The sequence below is a fragment of the Gigantopelta aegis genome, chromosome 12, assembly GCF_016097555.1.
Source record: "Gigantopelta aegis isolate Gae_Host chromosome 12, Gae_host_genome, whole genome shotgun sequence".
NCBI classification, from domain to species: domain Eukaryota; kingdom Metazoa; phylum Mollusca; class Gastropoda; order Neomphalida; family Peltospiridae; genus Gigantopelta; species Gigantopelta aegis.
In genome coordinates this window covers 3558398-3577553 of record NC_054710.1, presented here as the reverse complement: position 1 = coordinate 3577553, position 19156 = coordinate 3558398, and the positions used below count along the sequence as shown (strand labels likewise).

The 19156-nt window shown below is 38.1% G+C and overlaps 2 protein-coding genes across 4 annotated transcripts in view; one reads left to right on the top strand and one right to left on the bottom strand.

Annotated features, from left to right (window-relative positions):
• Window positions 1-1508: 1508 nt before the first annotated feature.
• On the bottom strand, window positions 1509-4369 carry LOC121386657 (CST complex subunit TEN1-like). Its single transcript, XM_041517636.1, has 2 exons — window positions 4000-4369; window positions 1509-3249 (listed from the first exon to the last, which is right to left on the bottom strand). Exons 1-2 carry the CDS (start codon window positions 4110-4112, stop codon window positions 2982-2984), a joined length of 381 nt encoding a protein of 126 aa, XP_041373570.1. The 5' UTR covers window positions 4113-4369; the 3' UTR covers window positions 1509-2981.
• Window positions 4370-13021: 8652 nt separating this feature from the next.
• LOC121386471 (ubiquitin carboxyl-terminal hydrolase 2-like) overlaps window positions 13022-19156 on the top strand; it is a 33175-nt gene continuing 27040 nt past the window's right edge. For 2 of the 3 annotated variants that reach the window (XM_041517385.1, XM_041517383.1), the window contains exons 1-3: window positions 13022-13100; window positions 14643-15608; window positions 17246-17308. In XM_041517385.1, the coding sequence (XP_041373319.1) occupies window positions 14772-15608; window positions 17246-17308 (900 nt within the window). In that variant the 5' untranslated portion in view covers window positions 13022-13100; window positions 14643-14771. Of the gene's footprint in view, window positions 13101-13153; window positions 13345-14642; window positions 15609-17245; window positions 17309-19156 lie in introns of those variants that run through there. The other variant, XM_041517384.1, reaches the window with a different exon arrangement.

Here is a 19156-nt window from a genome sequence, read left to right as displayed (position 1 = left end):
CGGCTCTAATAGCGAAAAACCATGCCTCAGTGTTTAAAAACTGTCCCTTTAATCAGATAAAACAATATGATGTCATGTCCCCTAGCTACCAGGCCCATCCAATTTTTATATCCTAACTTCAGTGGCCAAAACTCTGTGAAAAATGAAACTTGGTCTGTAATTGTACACGTTAAGGCTATACATTGAACGTCAGTTCAGTATATTGAGGCATTGTGCGAAAAAATAAGTCTGGACCTGTAGATGGACGGAGATATAAATTATAGACCCTTACATTTAAGACATGTGGATAAAGTCACAATAAAGGGAAACAAGAATGTGTGAATTGAAATGGGGTAAACCCCCTCTATAAATAGACCAGAGCTTTGTTCACATAACAGTCACTTCTCAGAGGTACAGACATTTATAAAATTATGAAAAATGCATTCTGCGGTATTACAAACACCAGGTTAACCAGAAACACTTGGGATGCACAGAAATGGTTATTCTACTTCAATCAACCGGTAGAAAGGTGTCATAAAGTTTTGTTTTGTTTAACGACAGCACTAGAGCACACTGATTTAATAATCATCATCTATTGGATGTCAAACATTTGGTAATTTTGACAAATAGTCTTAGAGACGAAACCCGCTACATTTTTTCATTAGTAGCAAGGGCTCTTTTATACGCACCATCCCACAGAATAGGATAACACATACCATGGCCTTTGCTGGGAACAATATTTCACGAGAACTGTTATTCTGTTCGTGTGTCAGTTATGCAACTTTAAACTCACGAGAACCGCCAATCGGTTACATAGTCAACAATTACATTCTAAACTTAAAAGTACAATATATGAAAGTTTAAATCAGTTTATGTTTTTAAATACATTTTAACCACCAATGTAGGACAGAACCGTAGTTCAAGTGTTTTAGGATTAGGTAGGCTTAACTCATCGGTTACGAGAACTATATTCATGTACCCGAACAATCGGTTACCTGAGTAAAACTCATGTGAACTGACTTCCGGTTACCTAACATTTCGAAATATTGTCCCCTGCTTTGATGGAGCCAGAAATAGCCCAATGGGCCCACCGATGGGGATCGATCCCAGACCGACCACACATCAAAGGAGTGCTTTACCGCTGGGCTACGTCTTGCCCCCTGAAAGGTTTCAGAAAGCCATGCTACACATCCTCTAGATGGTAAATGAAAGGAAACGTTTTATTTAACGTCGCACTGAACACATTTTATTTACGGTTATATGACGTCGGACATATGGTTAAGGACCTCACAGATATTGAGAGGAAACCCGGTGTCGCCAATTCATGGGCTACTCTTTTTTTCGATTAGCAACAAGGGATCTTTTATATGCACCATCCCAAAGACAGGATAACACATACCACGGCCTTTGATGTACCAGTCGTGATGCACTGCCTGGAGCTAGAAATAGCCTAATGGGCATACTGATGGGGATCGATCCTAGACTGACCACGCATTGGTTAATTGGTCTCATCATTTAGGAGGTAAACGGCTGTTGCTACCTGTTTATTACGTCATTCCATAAACAAAGATAGCATGTGATGTCACGTAATATTAAAACTGCATGCATTCCTTCTAGCGATGTAATATATGTCTATCAGAAGTGAGCAGGGTCACAACGTCATGGTACAAAACAAAGTAAAATGCAGTGAATTTTATAATAATTATAAGACTAATTGAACTAGAAAATATTTCTGGCACTCGTGCTCTTGTAGGTGTGTTTTTCTGACACTCGTCTCAAGAAAATCAATCCTTGGAGCGAGCTTTAGCGGAACGAGCTTTAGCAAGCTCTGACGATGGATTTTCTCAAGACTTGTGTCAGAAAAACCATCTGCAGTAGAACGAGTGTCAGGAATTATTAATCTAAACACTGAAATGTAAATAATGTCCAATTTCATTTAAATCAAGAATGGGTCTAACAGTAAAACATGTGTGGTAGCACTCCCCCTCTTCTCCACACTTGCCTGGAAAGTTTTAGGACAGTGTTACAGGCCATAGGATTTCAAGTTTCATGGGAAACACTTTTTTTTTGGTCCCGTGCCTTGTGATCATGGGAACACAGGATTTTATATTGGTGGGGGGATCCATATTTGGGGGGGGGGGGGGGCAATCCACACTATGTATGTATGATTTTATAAAATTTAATACAATTAAAACAAAATTGCCCCTCTCCCCTACATCGCTACACCACTGCATGGGAATCCATCAGACACTGTTTAAATTATTTTCATTGAATAGTCTTATTCCATATCATAATCATGGGAAACGAAATTTCCGTTCCGTGATTTTACAGACACGTAACAATCGTTTACGTGAAATCCGAAGGCGTGTGTTAAGTTAAGCACCTTACAATAAAATGTTTTATGCAGTTAATTTGAAACTCTGAACATGTGATTGCTCGCCTAACACCATTACAGGAGAGTGATCTACAGCTCACCTGGCACCATTTCAGGAGAGTGATCTACAGCTCACCTGGCACCATTTCAGGAGAGTGATCTACAGCTTGCCTTGATAATAATATTGCTCGTGGTGACGACCGCGGTAGTGTTTAAAAACTCAGGTCTGTGACTTTAAAACAGCAAGGAGCTACCTTTCAATCAACGAAGTCAAATCAACCAATTAGCTCCATTTTCAATTTCAACGAACTGTTCTGAATCATGCGTCAAAATTACCTTAATGAAATTACACAACAATTTCTATTTGGCTTTAATCCTACAGGACATTTGCAAATTCAATAGCACCAAAACCAACCCTCGCCCGCTACCGACCCGGGTTGGGATGCTTGTGCTCCCTTGCACATACCAGCACGAAGGAATCCACAAACCCTTTTCTGTCCTGGCGAAAGATGACACCTGCGCCCACGACAGTCACGTACTACAATGTACAGCTTGTTCTGAATGTGCACGTTAAAACCTGTGACCTGACTTTAAAACACTCATATCAAAATCACAACTTAAAATCTCCTCAGCTTCTCTGTTCCAAATACTGTCTCTGTACAGCCAGTGCTTTCTCGTACATCACCAAGTCCAACCCGTCAACACAGCGCACGACTCGAGCCGTCAGCTTCATATCGCAGTCCTCCGACAGACAGTCGACTTCTCCGATGAACTGAAACAGCGATCCAAGCTTGGCACAAAACGGCTCGATTAGTGAAGTGTCCACAATGAGGCTCTTTGTCGACTTGGGATCCGTCACCATCACAGTGGAGTCGTGAACGTTGTGAGTTTGAAGTCTGAAGTGAAAAAATTATATTAATAATATGTATTGTCTCGGTATATATTATGAAATGCTTCATAGTTGCAATTTTTGTAATAAATATATTTTTCTATTTCAAAATTATTTTGTAGAATATTTTTCGCGGCATTGACATGTAAAAATTCTGTTTTGTATTAAAAAAAATCATACTGTACAAATATAATATTTTATGTTGATAGTCAGCCAATTTACAAAACTACTACAAAGCACATCAAGCTGCATACATTGGCTGTTCTAGTATTTTTCTTTACCCCTGTATTAAACATTATAATTTATATTTAATCTGTATTATTTAATTGTAATTTGAAAAATTTGGGAGGTTGGTATGGGCTTAAAACGTAATAATATGTTTTTTAATGACTTTTAACTTCATTCATTATGAAGTTACATGCCAAGGCACGGTGGAAGCATGTACATCAGGGGGTGGGGGCGGTACTTCATCAAAATAAACGTCTGTTTATTGCTGTGCTGTGTCCAATAAATGTCAAAATGTTTTTAAAAAACCCAGGCCGTAGATGTTTACCTTGGTGGATTGGGGGGGGGGGGGGGGGGGGGGGTACTACTAATAGCAAGATATACTATAAATAATATTTTTGATTCAGAATTATTGGGGGGGGGGGGGGGCTACAGCCTATTCCCCTCTGCAGACACACACCCCACACCCGCTCCGCCGTGCCAGAGTTGTGGGGGCGTTGCTTAGTTTTAGCGTTACAGACTGCAGGCAAACCTCCCAGTGACTCGAATGGATTTTCCTTCAAGTGACGCAGCATCCGTTGCCAAACGATCAAATATTTCAGAAATCAGAAGTGGTTCTCCGCTTTGGGGCAAAGTTTTAGCCATTTAAAACGTTGACCAAACGCACTTGCCATTTGTTTCGATTCTCTTTTGAAATTTGGCGGTAAAAGTTGCATTGACCTTTATGGGAATAAAACGAAACGCTGTTTAAAATGTAATAATTTCTTTTGAAAAGTATATATCTTTACCAAAAAATATAAAACAAGACGCATATATATAATATTCTCTGAAAACAAATAAAGCTAAATGAGATGGTTGGTTTAATTGATTGAGTTTTGCATTATATTGTGAATCCTGGTTCAAACAATTCTGTTCACACTTTTATATACGTCAGTGACGGTGAAAAGTTCTGTCTCGCTTCTACACTCTTGGCATATTGCTAGTATAATTTATATATTACAATTATTTTAAATAATTGTTAAACCAATGACAGTGTTTGACAATTAAGATGTTTCAGGAATCTCGTCACTATGACAACACTCAAAAATTAATATCAGAATAAAACAAAGATGGCGACGGGAAAACTATTAGCTACATAACAGTTTATAGTTTACTGTTAATGGCATGCACGATCCTAGAACAGACGAATATTAATTATGCCTATGTCATATAGGTTTGTCTAATTCACAGAGGAAATGTTTACACCAATATACATTTGTGCTGAATATTTAATTATTTCGTTGTTATTCAACAAATTATCGCAAGATTAGATTTACGTAGGCCCGTGTGTGTGTGTGCGCGCGCGCGCGTTAAAACATCATTATTTTAAATGATTCTATATCTATTTCAGTAGTTGTTTGGTGGAAAAAAAACACGTTTGTTTTGTTTAACGACACCACTAGAGTACATTGATAAATTAATCACCAGAGCCGCTATTGAATGCCAAACGTTTAATAATTCTGACTAGTAGTAGGCCTAATCAGAGAAAAACCGGCCTCGGTGGCGTCGTGGCAGGCCATCGGTCTACAGGCTGGTAGGTACTGGGTTCGGATCCCAGTCGAGGCATGGGATTTTTAATCCAGATACCAACTCCAAACCCTGAGTGAGTGCTTCGCAAGGCTCAATGGGTAGGTGTAAACCACTTGCACCGACCAATGATCCATAACTGGTTCAACAAAGGCCATGGTTTGTGCTATCCTGCCTGTGGGAAGCGCAAATAAAAGATCCCTTGCTGCCTGTCGTAAAAGAGTAACCTATGTGGCGACAGCGGGTTTCCTCTAAAAAAATAATCTGTGTGGTCCTTAACCATATGTCTGACGCCATATAACCGTAAATAAAAAATGTGTTGAGTGCGTCGTTAAATAAAACACTTCTTTCTTTAATCAGAGAAAACCCGCTACAATTTTCAATAGCAGCAAGTGATCTATATGCAATTTCCAACAGACAGGAAAGTACATCATACTACGACCTTTGACCATTTCCCCCCGATCCCAACCAGTGTCTTACGACTGATATATCAAAGGTCGTGGTATGTGCTGTTATTTGTGTGGAAAAGTGCAAAGATCTCTGGCTGCTAATGACAAATAATGGGTTTCCTCTGAGACTACATGTCAGTATTATCAAATGTTTCACATCTAATAGTTATTAATTAATGTGCTCCAGTGGTGTCGTTAAACAAAACAGAAGCGATTAACTTTCTTCTGTCGCCAGTATAATACTAATATGTTTATTTTTTGCCATCATTTGAAATGATCTGGATAGTCACATCCTTGGAATTCTCTAACATGTGCCCAGTGGTAAAGCGTTCGCTTGATGCGCGGTCGGTCTAGGATCGATCTCCATCGGTGGGCCCATTGGGCTATTACTCGGTCCAGTCATTGCACGACGGCTGGTATATCAAAGGCCGAAGTATGTGTTATCCTGTCTGTGGAATGGTGCATATAAAAGATCCCTTGCTGCTAATCGAAAATAGTAGCCCATGGAGTGGTGGTCCTTAACCATATTTCTGACGCCTTTTAACCGTAAATAAAATGTGTTGAGTGCGTCGTTAAATAAAACTTTTCCTTCCTTCTCTAGCATGTATACTGATGAACTAAAGAAACGCAAAACAAGATTTGTTTTTTAATTTGTAATTAGAATAAATTTCGTTAATGTTTTCCCTAGCTTGTTTTAGCATAGTGCGCACCATGCCTCAATAGTCTAGCGCCAACTTGCCTTAATCAGCGCCATGCTTCCCTGAGATTAAACACGTCTTTTTCAATAATTAATTATAAAACAGCCTTAATGAAAAACTCAGAAAATGTATTATTAATTAATAAAATATGCCTGTTATATACTTTATCATTAATTTATTAAAGCAAACACATTAATTAGGCCTACATTTATTTTCACTGCAATTAATTTTTGTTTGCCTTTAATGAAAAAAAAGGTGCCCTGAAAATGGTGGAAAGAAGAAGACTGTTAACCCGTTATATTTTTCCATTAGTAGCAAGGGAACTTTTATATGCACCGTCCCACAGACAGGATAGCACATACCACGGCCTTTGATGTACCAGTCGTGGTGCACTGGCTGGAACGAGAAATAGCCCAATGGTTCCACCGAGCGAGCGCTTTACCGTTGTGCTACGTTCCGCCCTGATAATATTGAAAATGCCTCAAAAGTGTTTAGTCTACCATGCGTTGCCAAATGTCATGGGGAAACACTGACGTCTTTGAAATGGTAAACGCTGTATCAGCCTGTAATTATCATGAATATCAATAGGTGTTGAGCATTTAAAAAAAATATATATAAAAAAATCACACCTTTCTTTTTGTGTTCAGTCTATATTTCAAGACAAAAATTGTATTCTCTTAAAACTGCACTGAGTGTGGTGTGGAGAAGAGATAAACAAAAATAAGTTTACAATGTTGTTTCAAGATTACTTACCAGAAGACAGACCATTAGCCAGCGTGTCAAGTGGGCAGAGACGTATTTGCCCCCCCCCCCCCCCCCCCCAACGGTTTCCCCGGAGGAATTTTTCGAGAGGGGGGCAAGAAACGTTGGTACCGGTACTTAATATTAGGCCTAAAGTATAGGCATAGTCAGTTATGACGGAAGTAAGTGAACAAGTGGGGAGTGGGATAGTAGACTGCGTTTTTCTAAGGGGTTCGGGAGTGTGTGTGTGTGGGGGGGGGGGGGGGGGGTTGGTGGGGAGGTCCCAATGGAAAATTGGAAACTAGCTAGATGTTCTTAAATCCACTTTCCTACAAAATTGATATATACATATATATATACATATATATATACATATATTACTTTTTCATAATTCTACAAAAAATATTAAGTTTAAGTTTAAAAAATTAAAAACTACCTTTTGTCAAATATATCATATGAAAAAATTAACGTTGGATATGTTTCATTTATTGTGTACGAAGCCAAAACAAGGGTCCAAAAAGTGACTGTCGTAGACCTTAATAATGATGAATTCACAAATCACAACTGACAATAACAATTTGTAGACCAAAAATCCACATAATAAATAAAATGAATATGTTTAATTATTGTTCTATTCATTCTTTTATTTTTATTTTTTATTTAAAAATATTTCTCGCGCGGTCCAGTTTACATCAACGTTTAATGAATGACATTTGTAGTAAAAGTTGTGGATGTTACTGACCTTGACATTAATTGTGAATGAAAAAAATAGTCCCGTTATGCTAATAAGGTCGCTGTCCAACCAATCGAAATTGACTCTGTTCCTTGTTGACAAATCAAAATACAGTTTGTAATACGCACCTGGTGGTGCGTACGAAATTTGTACGACACCGCTATATCTTCACCAGGAGGGTAATAAATGTTGAATATATAAATACCACATAGAGTCGTATACCAAATTGCTGGATTAAATGAAATAACGCTTGCAATGAACAACAATATATGATCCAATCAACTCGTAAATATCGTGAATAACAAACAGTCGAATTGCTATGAAGACTGAAGGACTTTGTATTAAAATGTAGCTGAACTCTGGTTTGACTCATTTGGTAGATCTAAGTTGGACGTTTAATACCGGGCTCAGACTACCAACTGCCACGACGGAGTTGGCCAACTCACAGAGCTAAAGACTTCTACGACTTTTCAGTTGCAAGTCTGAGCGCTCTTACAACTAGATTCTAGTCGTATACAACTCCTACGACGCAGTTTTATCCGATTCCAAAAATGAATCGGGCCCAACTTTAGTTGGTAGTCTGAGCGCTAACTACAACTCAACCCGACGGCCAGTTGGCAGTCTGAGCGTATTCCCAACTCAACTGGGACGTCGGCAATCAACCAACCAACCACAGCGCAACACGTTGGCCATGTGACAACATCCACAAAAAGTAAACATGGCGGACAACTTAAAAGAAGAGGAAATGGTGGAAATGTGGCGTTCCTACCCTGTGTTATACAACACATTTTCAAAGAACTATTCTAAAAGAAACCAAAAGCATGCAGCAATTTGGGAGATTGCGCAACATTTTGGAACGACTCGTACGTACTGTTCAATCTGTTTTATTGTGTATGATCCAACTCTTTGTAGAATTTCATTTCAAATGCAGGGCCATTCCTCCTCAGTCTCCGTTTTCTGCGAAGTCTGACAATGGCGACCGCGGCTAGACCATACATAATATCCATTCTCGTCTGTTTCATCTACATTGATCACGTGTGCATGCAACGTCATACAAATGACATCACGATCGTGGTGGATTGCCGACGATTAGTTTTTAGTCTGAGCGCACCAGTCGTTAGTGGCGAGTTGGGCAAAATACAACGCAACGGTCGAGTTGGCTAACTCCGTCGTGGCAGTTGGTAGTCTGACACCGGCATAACGCTCGTCTGACGCGCGGTTGGTGTAGGATCGATCCCCGTCGGTTGACCCATTGGGCCATTTCTCGTTCCAGCCAATGCTTCATAACTGGTGTAACAAAGGCCGTGATATTTACTATCCTGTCTGTGAGATGGTGCATATAAAAAAATCCCTAATTGCTGCTAACCGGAAAGAGTAACCCATTGCCTAGCAGCACTACGTTTCCTCTCTTATTATCGGTGTATCGGCCTCGATGGCGTCGTGGTTAGGCCATCGGTCTACAGGCTGGTAGGTAATGGTTTTGGATCCCATTCGAGGTATGGGATTTTTAATCCAGATACCGACTCCAAACCCTGAGTGAGTGCTCCGCAAGGCTCAATGGGTAGGTGTAAACCACTTGCAAATAAAAGATCCCCTGTTGCTTAACCATATGTCTGACGCCATATAACCTTAAATAAAATGTGTTGAGTGCGTCGTTAAATAAAACATTTCTTTCTTTCTTTATTATCTGTGTGGTCCCTTTGTCCATAATTTATATAACCAAATGTGTTGAGAACGTCGTTGCATAAAACATTCCCTTCTCAGTCTATCCTTTGGTAGCGCTTTTACATCATTTCTAGACGGGTCTTGCTCGCGCGGAAACATTTACAAGTAAACTACAAATAAAATCCACCATGGCAAATATTGATTGTAACTGACGTGAATATAAGTCAAAAACAAAATCAGGTTTAAATGGATAAGACATAAGAGTAGATTCTATTTAGTGGAAAAGTATAATTGCGTTAAAAATAAAAATAATAAATAAATAAATAAATAAATAAATAAAATAATATAATAATAATAATAATAATAATAATAATAATAATAAAAAAAAAAGGGCGAACAAATATTTTTTGGTTTGGAAGATTTTGTCGTCCCAAAAACATTGTCGTACTCTGTGCCTAGATGGCCTTTGCACTAATATAACAGTGCCAATAATATTCCGGTTAAATACGTACGTGCTGACGTACAATAATTATGTAACTATTTATTGTAAACCATAGGCCTACAGTGAAACCCCTCCCTTCTAAACCGAACACCCATGTGTGTGTGTGTGTGTGTGTGTGTGTGTGTGTGTGTGTGTGTGTGTGTGAGTGAGTGCGTGCGTGCGCACGCGCGCCTGTAAATGGTTCAAGAACAGACAGGTATGCATTTTATGACATTTTAATTCAATATATTGAAAATAAATGACAACATATAACTAGTATTAATACACATATTTGTATTACTGCTATATATTGAGATGGGGCAGATTAGTCAATTCAATTCATTTATTTTCGTATATGAATTATACAGACATGAATAATAATAATATCAACATCAAGAAAAACGAAAAACAATACATGTTATAATAGTTACAATATCCTACCACAATGATAATTTATATACTAGTGTCACGGGGATTCTACAATACCCGTAACTGAATGAAACACGATTGTCCAAATATCTCTCCTAACTGTATATCTATTAGATCTCTCTGTAACAGGCAGTTATACCCGATGTGGCTCGTCTCTAGGTATGATCAGAGATAAGATCTTATACAAAGTATATGTAATATAGCACGTTTAGTTCACTAAAAAACACAACAAAAACACAATACACTTTGGAATCTGTATTAACCTACGCTGACAAATGTACTGCCGCAGTAGTTAATTAATAACAACAATAATAACAACCCAGAACTGACCACTTAATTAGTTAATCTCTAGGTGTCTAGTTTACACAATATGCTAATCACTTCTCCGTGACACAACACCCACACGTGTGATAATTGAGAAACGCTAACACACACACGTGCGATAATGGAGAAACGCTTCCAGGGGAACTTAATTAATAAAGGAATTACAACACTATTCCTAACTGGTTAATTTTTAATTAACCCTAACTACTCATACAATAACCTTGTAACACAGAATTAATACTGGTACCTATCACAATAAAGACAATAACCTACAGTTTACCTAGGTCCTCTAGGATGACTGGCTAAGCTTTATATTACCAAATACTCGTATAATGTTAGAACAATAAGTCTACGATTTACTTCGTCAGATGACCGAAGACACTGTCTAAAGAATAGTGGTATAATACAGTATTAAAATATTTAAAGTCACATCAGTCACATCAAGGTTATACAACAGAGCAGAAATAATATATTTACCAAAGTCCAAACGGACTAACGTTCCCGGGAAGTCTTACTTTTAGGTTCTCCCAGATATCTCTAAACCCTAGCTATTTATTCAAAACTCTCAGAGACAGCGAATATCGCCTGGGGGTACAAAGCGGTACCTCACGTATCATGTGGATTTTCCACAACCACCACGCCGGCATATTTTTCTCTGATCGTCAGACTGGCTGTCGCCATACCGCGAGCAATCCCCTGGCCATAAACAGCACTACCGGACATATTACGTAACTACTAGCCACACGGCCTCCACACCTTCGCTGGATGTGTATTAGAAAAGCTCGATGACCGTCGCGCAAGGTATCACGTAACAAGTTGCCCACCTGGATAAGTGCATTTGGAACTGCACACGGCCTCTAAAACAATTAATATCGCCACAGGCGAAAAGAAATTAAGAGCATGTACCGTCACAACTAGTAACAATATGTAACAAGTGACAATGTCATTAGGTAGGAGGTCTAGCAACTAAACTAGTAGAAGACGTCTTTCTTCAAACATCTCTTAGCAATACTGCCTTATGATTGGAGCAACATGTGCTGGACAGAGAAGTAGAAAGAATAGTTTTTCAGTGGCTGTTAATTGAATAAATGTTGGGTTTAGTTGGTGTAGGTTTTTTTTTCTATAGTATGTTTCTGCGTTTTGTGAGACCTCGACATTTTATTAAAATGTGTAATTCATCTTCCATACCAGAGTTGAAGATTTTACATATCCTTTTGTGTTGTTCAACATTTCTGTACCTACCAATTTCAATTTCAAGTCGGTGTGCACATATTCTTATTTTTGTTATGGCTTGCCGGAAGTTTGCATTTTTAACATTGTCAAGATATGTTGCGCGTGTTTAGGGACGGTCAATATGTTTATAGTAAAGAAGTTTCTTTGATGTAGATATTTTGTGATTATAGTACTGTTGGTGAGTGTTTTGTAACTGTGTTGAAATATGATTTTTAAAATGTATGCCGTTTGTGGCCATGGGCTTTAACACAGAATTATCAATCCCATTTTTGTCAGACATTATGTTAAAATAGTTGTGCCAACTTGTTTTGTTGGCATCTATCCCTTTTCTGCATTGTACAGCACCGATAAGAATATTTCTGGATTCACATAGATTTTCCAAATGTGCCCAGTACTTAATCATAGTTTTATGATTATCCACGATTAACGGGTACCTACCAAGTTCGCTTTTGCAAGCAATAGTTATTGATTTTTTCCCCACCTGGAGTGTGAATCTGCACAATTTATTATGAAGTTTTTCGAAGTGTTTGTTTTCCATTGTATCGAAGAATGTGGTGTAATCGTGTTTCTTTATCATTCCATGAAATCAGCTCCCCATATTTCATAATTATATAAAAGAATTGGTTTTACAATGGGTATCGAATAATTTGTTGTAAATTATTGGAGGTGGTGAGCTACCCAGAAAACTGCTATTGATTTTGAAGAGAGCTTTTAAAGCTTTGTTGAATAAGTTTGTTTTAGTATTAGTAAAATGTCATCGGGAGTTTATGGTACATCCCAGTCATGCATACTTTCTTTCACGGCGGAGCATACCCCGAACCGCCTAGTGATTTTGCTTTGCGCCCTCGATCTCAGTAAGACACCCCCCCCCCCCCCCGCCATGTCTACGTGTTTAATATCCATTAGCCGATGATTAATTAATCAATGTGCTCTAATGGTGTCGTTAAACAAAAAACTAACAAAATTTATATTATAAGCGATTAATATTCCCTGATAATCAACTGGAGTGGGACGATCCACTTTTCTTGATTATTATTATTATTATTATTATTATTATTATTATTATTATTATATGTGTGTGTGTGTGCGCGCCCCCCCCCCCCCCACCCCCACCTTTTTGGCACCTGCCTTCGTCACTGATTCGTATAAATTACCTGGGAGTAAAAAGACATATTTTTATTAGTTACAATAGGGGTATACCGATTAAAACAAAGATCATCTGTGTAGAATATAGTATTTTGCTTGATAGTGTAGAGTTACTTCTACCAGAACTCGCAACACCAATTCTGGAGAAAAAAAACAAAAAAACAATTAGTAAGTTTTCAATTTGACGATTTATTATTGCATGTTTTTGTGATAGTTAACGAGGTAACACATTTATTTTAGTGTTCCACATATGCAAGTTCCTTCAAGATCGTTAGCAACCTGTAAACGAGATTGTGAAGTGGGTTAGGGGCATAACAAACATTCCACAAACGTCAGACGACTCCGAATGAAAGTTGTTTATCGTCGTCGTTAATGTTACGACTGGCTTGTCCATATACTGATATCTTTGTTTGTAAGGATTTTGGTTATAAGATGAAATTTGGAATCGTTGTTGAATACGTATTATTTCTTCGTGTTCGTGAGATACAAATTATGACCCCAGCAACCAACTTGTTGAGGCCTTGTTTGGGTGAAGGTTTTCAAAGGTTATAATTTACATTGTCAAGTAGGCCGAAGGGACGTAGAAAGTGTGATTCTTTCTGTATCTGAATATTGTTACATATCTTCTATGCACACTGTTTCAACCATTTCTCAACCAATATAGTCACATAGTGCAACAAATGGACACACTAACCAAAAATGTATAACCTACTGTACTCACTAAATCCCAAATGAAGTACTTGCATCATTATTAACAAAATAAATCGTCCAACGACGACATAAAAAATTTGCCTGCCATTTTAAATTTGCTAAATAGAGGGAAGCAACTCTCCCTGCACTTTAAGAAAAGTATTAACTTGGTGTGTGCCCTGCATTAATTGTGAAGCGATTCACTGACCATATTTCAGGAGTTTATAAATTTATGTTAGAATGTATAACATTAAAGTCATTATTATACCCCCTTCCACCCCAAAAAATAAAACGGGGAAAAAAATAGTAACATTTTAGGGTAGGCTTGGCATGTTCTTAATGAAGGGAACAATAGACTTACTTCTTGGAAATACATGTATGCGTTTTTAAAAATATTATAAATGCATTTCATGGTATTACTAGAAACACCAGGATGACCAGAAACACTTTGTAATTCTAATTTCAATGATCAAAAACAACTCATATAGAAAAGCTTATGCCGTAGTGTTTAAAAACTAGGGTCTGTCGATCTTTAAAGATTAAAATAATTTGAAATACATTTCTGAATATCCACAACTTGTCAGCAGCTGTTAGATACATTATTGCCATAAACAAAGCTTGATCGCTGTACTCGGAACAGACAACAAAACCTGTTGCATCCACATTACTGAGATCTATAACCCTGGCTTGTTTTTCTTGTTCATTACATGATTACATTCTACTAACATAAAATAATGCTTTCATTCAACAGATGCTCGTCACATAATATGTTGTTACTGTTTGGTTGTTATTTTTGCTCTGTGGCATTTTTCGCGTTAATATCTTGTTCGGATTACTATAATGATTTGCATGGATATATATATATGCATGCATAATTGTACTGTGACACATGAGTGCCGTCACAAATAAAGTCTGGTCTTGTTGTGTTCCGTGTTTTAACCTACATGTAAGGTCTCAAGTGGTAGGTTATTTTTTTTTTTTTTTTTTTTTTTAATATATTTTTCCGATTTGTTTTTTCAGAGTGATCTCCAGAATGTAGAGTGGGCTGAGATCTCCTGGACGCATAGATAAGATGTAAGGTGGTGAATACAAAACACCTCTAACACCTCTGACCCTCTGTGGGTGGTGTCTGCAGGGCAAACCTACCAGATGTGTTCTTCATCGGTCAGAGTGCAGAGGATGCCCATTAGTAGTAGCTATGGCAGCTCCAGTCTTTATTCATCAAGATATGGTGGATCATCTTACTATTCATCCACACGCCCTTTGCCTCCAGGGGGAAATGGTCCTTATGATGAATATGGGCACAAATTAAAGTTTGACTCGTATACTACCGCTAGCAGTTTCAAGCCTCGGACGTCGTCCAACTTGACGGGTATGGGGCGATTAACTCCGAACAAGGCCGATTATGACAGAGGTATTGGTAGTCACTACAGTGGACTGGATTACCCGTACGCCACTTCGTCTACAAGTCGATACGGCAGCACATCCACGTCTTATACGTCTCCGAGTAAAAAAACAGAATACCGCTCTCCCGGCACGACAAGTTCTCGGTACGGTTCAAATATCACGGGTACAGTGGCACGCAGATCCAGCCCCACCGAGCCTCCTCGAACGCCGAGCGGGCTGTCGCAGCGTCAGAGATCATCCAGCCTTTTCGACCTCAGCGGGACGTCGAGTTCATCGTCGCATTCTTCGTCTTCTAAGAGGAGCTCTTTCGAGAACGGTTTCCAGGCCACCACTTCGGGCGCGGACCGCCGCCGGAGCTCGGTCGTCAATGACGATCTCGACCGGCTGTCTCGCACTCTGAACCGAGCCAGCGTCAGTGATCGTAGAAGAAGCGAGTCGACCAGCGGCAGTGGTGGTGGGACGTTGCCTCGCCTGCGGTCGAAGGAAAACAGCTTTGATCGAATTTCGAGCAGTTCCCGCCGCTCATCCTTTGATAAAACAGAGCGGGAGAGTAGCCATGGGTCTGACAGCTCATTTCTGGTAAGTTTTCACAGATACAGATGTATTTTTGTAATTGTAGATAATAGGGGTTTGTTTTTAAATTATCTATAAAACATCTATCCATACCTGTAATTAATTTCAGAAATACTTGTATGCCCAAATAAGACTGTTGTTCAGCTACGTGTACATGTTTCTTGGTGCTACATATTATAAAACTGTCTTGGGGTATGACGTCATAGCCTAGAACAGTTTTACGATATCGTAGTGCTTACATAGCAACACAAATTTCTAGCCAGGAGTCGGTCACAAAAGATCTTATGTTTACATTTGCAACTAGTAGTTATGACTAATACATGTATCTTGTAATAAAAATATGTGTTTGACATATATTTCACGCAAAAAAATTAGAAATAAAGAAAACATGAATGTAGACAATTTACTGATGGTATTATGTAACAAAACAATTGTTGATCACATCTGGACAATAAATTAATAGGTTTTATGGACCCATGAAATTGGACACTTTGACATGTTTATAAACAAACCAAAAAAATCTTGTGAGGTGGCAAAATTGAACGGTTGAACTTTAATGTGATTTGATTGGCTGAGAGCTTACGATTTATCGTGAGAAATAGGACATATATATGTTCTAATCTGTACCACTCCGACACGACTTGTATAAGACTGATGTCGTTCCAATTCGATCGCATGCAACAAGTCGGGGCGATTAGTCGCAAAATGAGATCACATGCGACAAGTCGGGGCGATTAGTCGCAAAATGAGATAGCATGCGACAAGTCGGGGCGATTAGTCGCAAAATGAGATCGCATGCGACAAGTCGGGGCGATTAGTCGCAAAATGAGATCGCATGCGACAAGTCGGGGCGATTAGTCGCAAAATGAGATCGCATGCGACAAGTCGGGGCGATTAGTTGCAAAATGAGATCGCATGCGACAAGTCGGGGCGATTAGTCGCAAAATGAGATCGCATGCGACAAGTCGGGGCGATTAGTCACAAAATGAGATCGCATGCGACAAGTCGGGGTGATTAGTCGCAAAATGAGAGCACCACGGTAGCAGTGTAATATTGTTGTAATGTTCAATGAAATTGTGAAACATGAAACTGAAAATTCCCAATTTTTTTGTTAAACGACACTAAAATTCCCCAAGTCAAAGCCATGGGCATCAAGTGAAATTTGAGAAATAAAACCCTATACATGTAAATAATATGACATATCCACTGTACCGTATTAAAGTATTTTGTGTTCTTTTTATTTACTACACAGTTTAATTTGAACATAAAGAACTTTACAAGAACACACCCATCACAGTGGTTTGCCATGACAACTGATGTGAAGCCTATATTAAGGCAGACCCCCAATGGAGAAACTTTAAAAAAATGTGTTTCCTGCTGTTAGTTTGGTGTGGCTGTTTTACACTGCATGTAGTTAAACAGTTTACTCCTATAATATAATAATTAATAATACGACTGATTCGTATACATTTGAGTGTAAACAATTGCATTTTGTACACTACCATTTGTTTACCTGTGCTTTTAATTACACTCTAGATTTTTATTATGCGCTATTAGTGTGTGGGTTTTGACAGGAATACGTGTATTCATTTCTCATGAAACTTGATCATATTTTGGAGTTAATATTTCCATATCATTTACAGGCAGTTAACGGCTCCAAATACAATGATGGTGGAAAAATTGGTCTCAGTAACCTTGGCAATACTGTAAGTAAAATTTTTAATTAATTAATTATTTTTTTATTTTTTTTAAATTTCATATTTTAGGTATATTTTTTATTACTATTATTTTTGCATGATAAACAATGTTTAACTTATAATAGTCATATCAGCAATGTTCCAACTACCTGGACACGTAAGTACATGTATCTATAATAGTCATATCAGCAATGTTCCAACTACTTGGACACGTAAGTACATGTATCTATAGTTCGTCCCATCCTCCTACAAACAGTCTTTTATAAATAATTTCAGTTTTGTGTGACGTAAGAAGAAAAGTAAAAATGTTTTGGAAATTTATAACAAAAAAATACTATATTTGTGTGCAATTTAGAAATCAGTCGGTTCAGAAATAAATAACTTGTAGTAAATTCCATAGTATGAAAAAATGTGTTCTCTGTATATACGTGTATAGAGCAGTCTAAATTGAGCATTACCTACAATTACAAAGACTGAGTTTCTGCCTTATTTCTTAAGTGCTCTGAATGCTGACTGGCTACATTGTAAAAGTTTGTTTGTTTAATGACACTACTAGCGTATACTGATTTATCATATAATATCTTACATTTTCAGTGCAATCAAAGTATGTGATATTTTTCAGATCACATACTTTAAGAATTTGATAACTTTGCAAATTAGATGTAAATTAGTCGAGGTCTCGCACTAGGTTTATTGACATTTAAGCAAACGTACTTGGGTGACACTCCATGATTGACGTATGCATTCATAGTCATCAAATAAAAACATTTCAATGACAATTTGACACTGAAAGCTATCCAGCGTTCAGAAAACCAAAAATTTTAAGCATAACTTCATTTTGATGTAAGGACATACAAAATAACGTCATTCAAGTTTGACGTCATTTCCATTCAAAAATACACCGCGCCAGATATTCTTACGTCATTTGAATATCTAGTAATGGCAGACTGGAATTAAAGTTGCGTGTACAGTTTACAAAAACACGTTGTATTAACCCGTTTCCTGCCGTTGACGTGTATACACGTGTATTTACGTCAAGCGTCATCACAATGACATCACTTTGCATTGTTTTCATTTAAAAATCGTTTTCTAAATTAATTGTTGACATTTTTGTCAAAAACAAAGTAAGAAAATGTCAATAAATAGTCTTAGAATGACATATCCAAATATGTTGTTGTACATCTTATGGTTTTTTTAAAACAAAATTCACTGCATTTTCCCCACTTCATTAGGTCAGGTCATAGGGCTTAACATGCAAATTCAGAGCAAGCTGTTGTAGCACACGCCTGTCATGGGCACAGGTGTCAACGTACACCAACTCCTTTGCCCATGACAAGAAACGGGTTGGGGTGGGTAGGAGAAGGGACCGCCTGTGCTGGGGCATTTGTAGTGCTATTGAAGTTTAAATGTCCCATAGGATTATGTCCCGTAGGATTATGTCCAAAATATAAACAAAATTGTGTACGGTAATTTTCGTGAGTTAATTTGGCACATGATTTGGAATGGTTCATCAAAAGTAAACTTGAGGAGCTGTTTTTCCATTATTAGCAACAAGGGATCTTTTATATGCACTTTCCCACATACACAACTTGACAATTCACACTTGCCGTAAAAGGTTATAGTTAAAGCACTGAAAATGTTAGTGTATTAACTTGTCAGTATAGCACATACCACACCTGTTGATATATATATATATATACTAGTCGTGGTGCACTGTTTGAGACGGGGGGGGGAAAAAGCTCAGTCAAAGATTGCGTCTTATACTGAGGTGGTTCAGTTGTTTGGCGGATCGAAGCGTCTCAGGCTAGCACGGCTACATTGTAAATTATACAAACAGCAGGAAGTGACAGTTGCTTA

Coding starts and splice junctions, on each gene's coding strand:
- LOC121386657 (XM_041517636.1), bottom strand. CDS start 4,112: ATGGCTAAAACTTTGCCCCAAAGCGGAGAACCACTTCTGATTTCTGAA. Junction 3,250..3,999: donor TCCATTCGAGTCACTGGGAG/GTTTGCCTGCAG, acceptor TTTTCACTTCAG/ACTTCAAACTCACAACGTTC.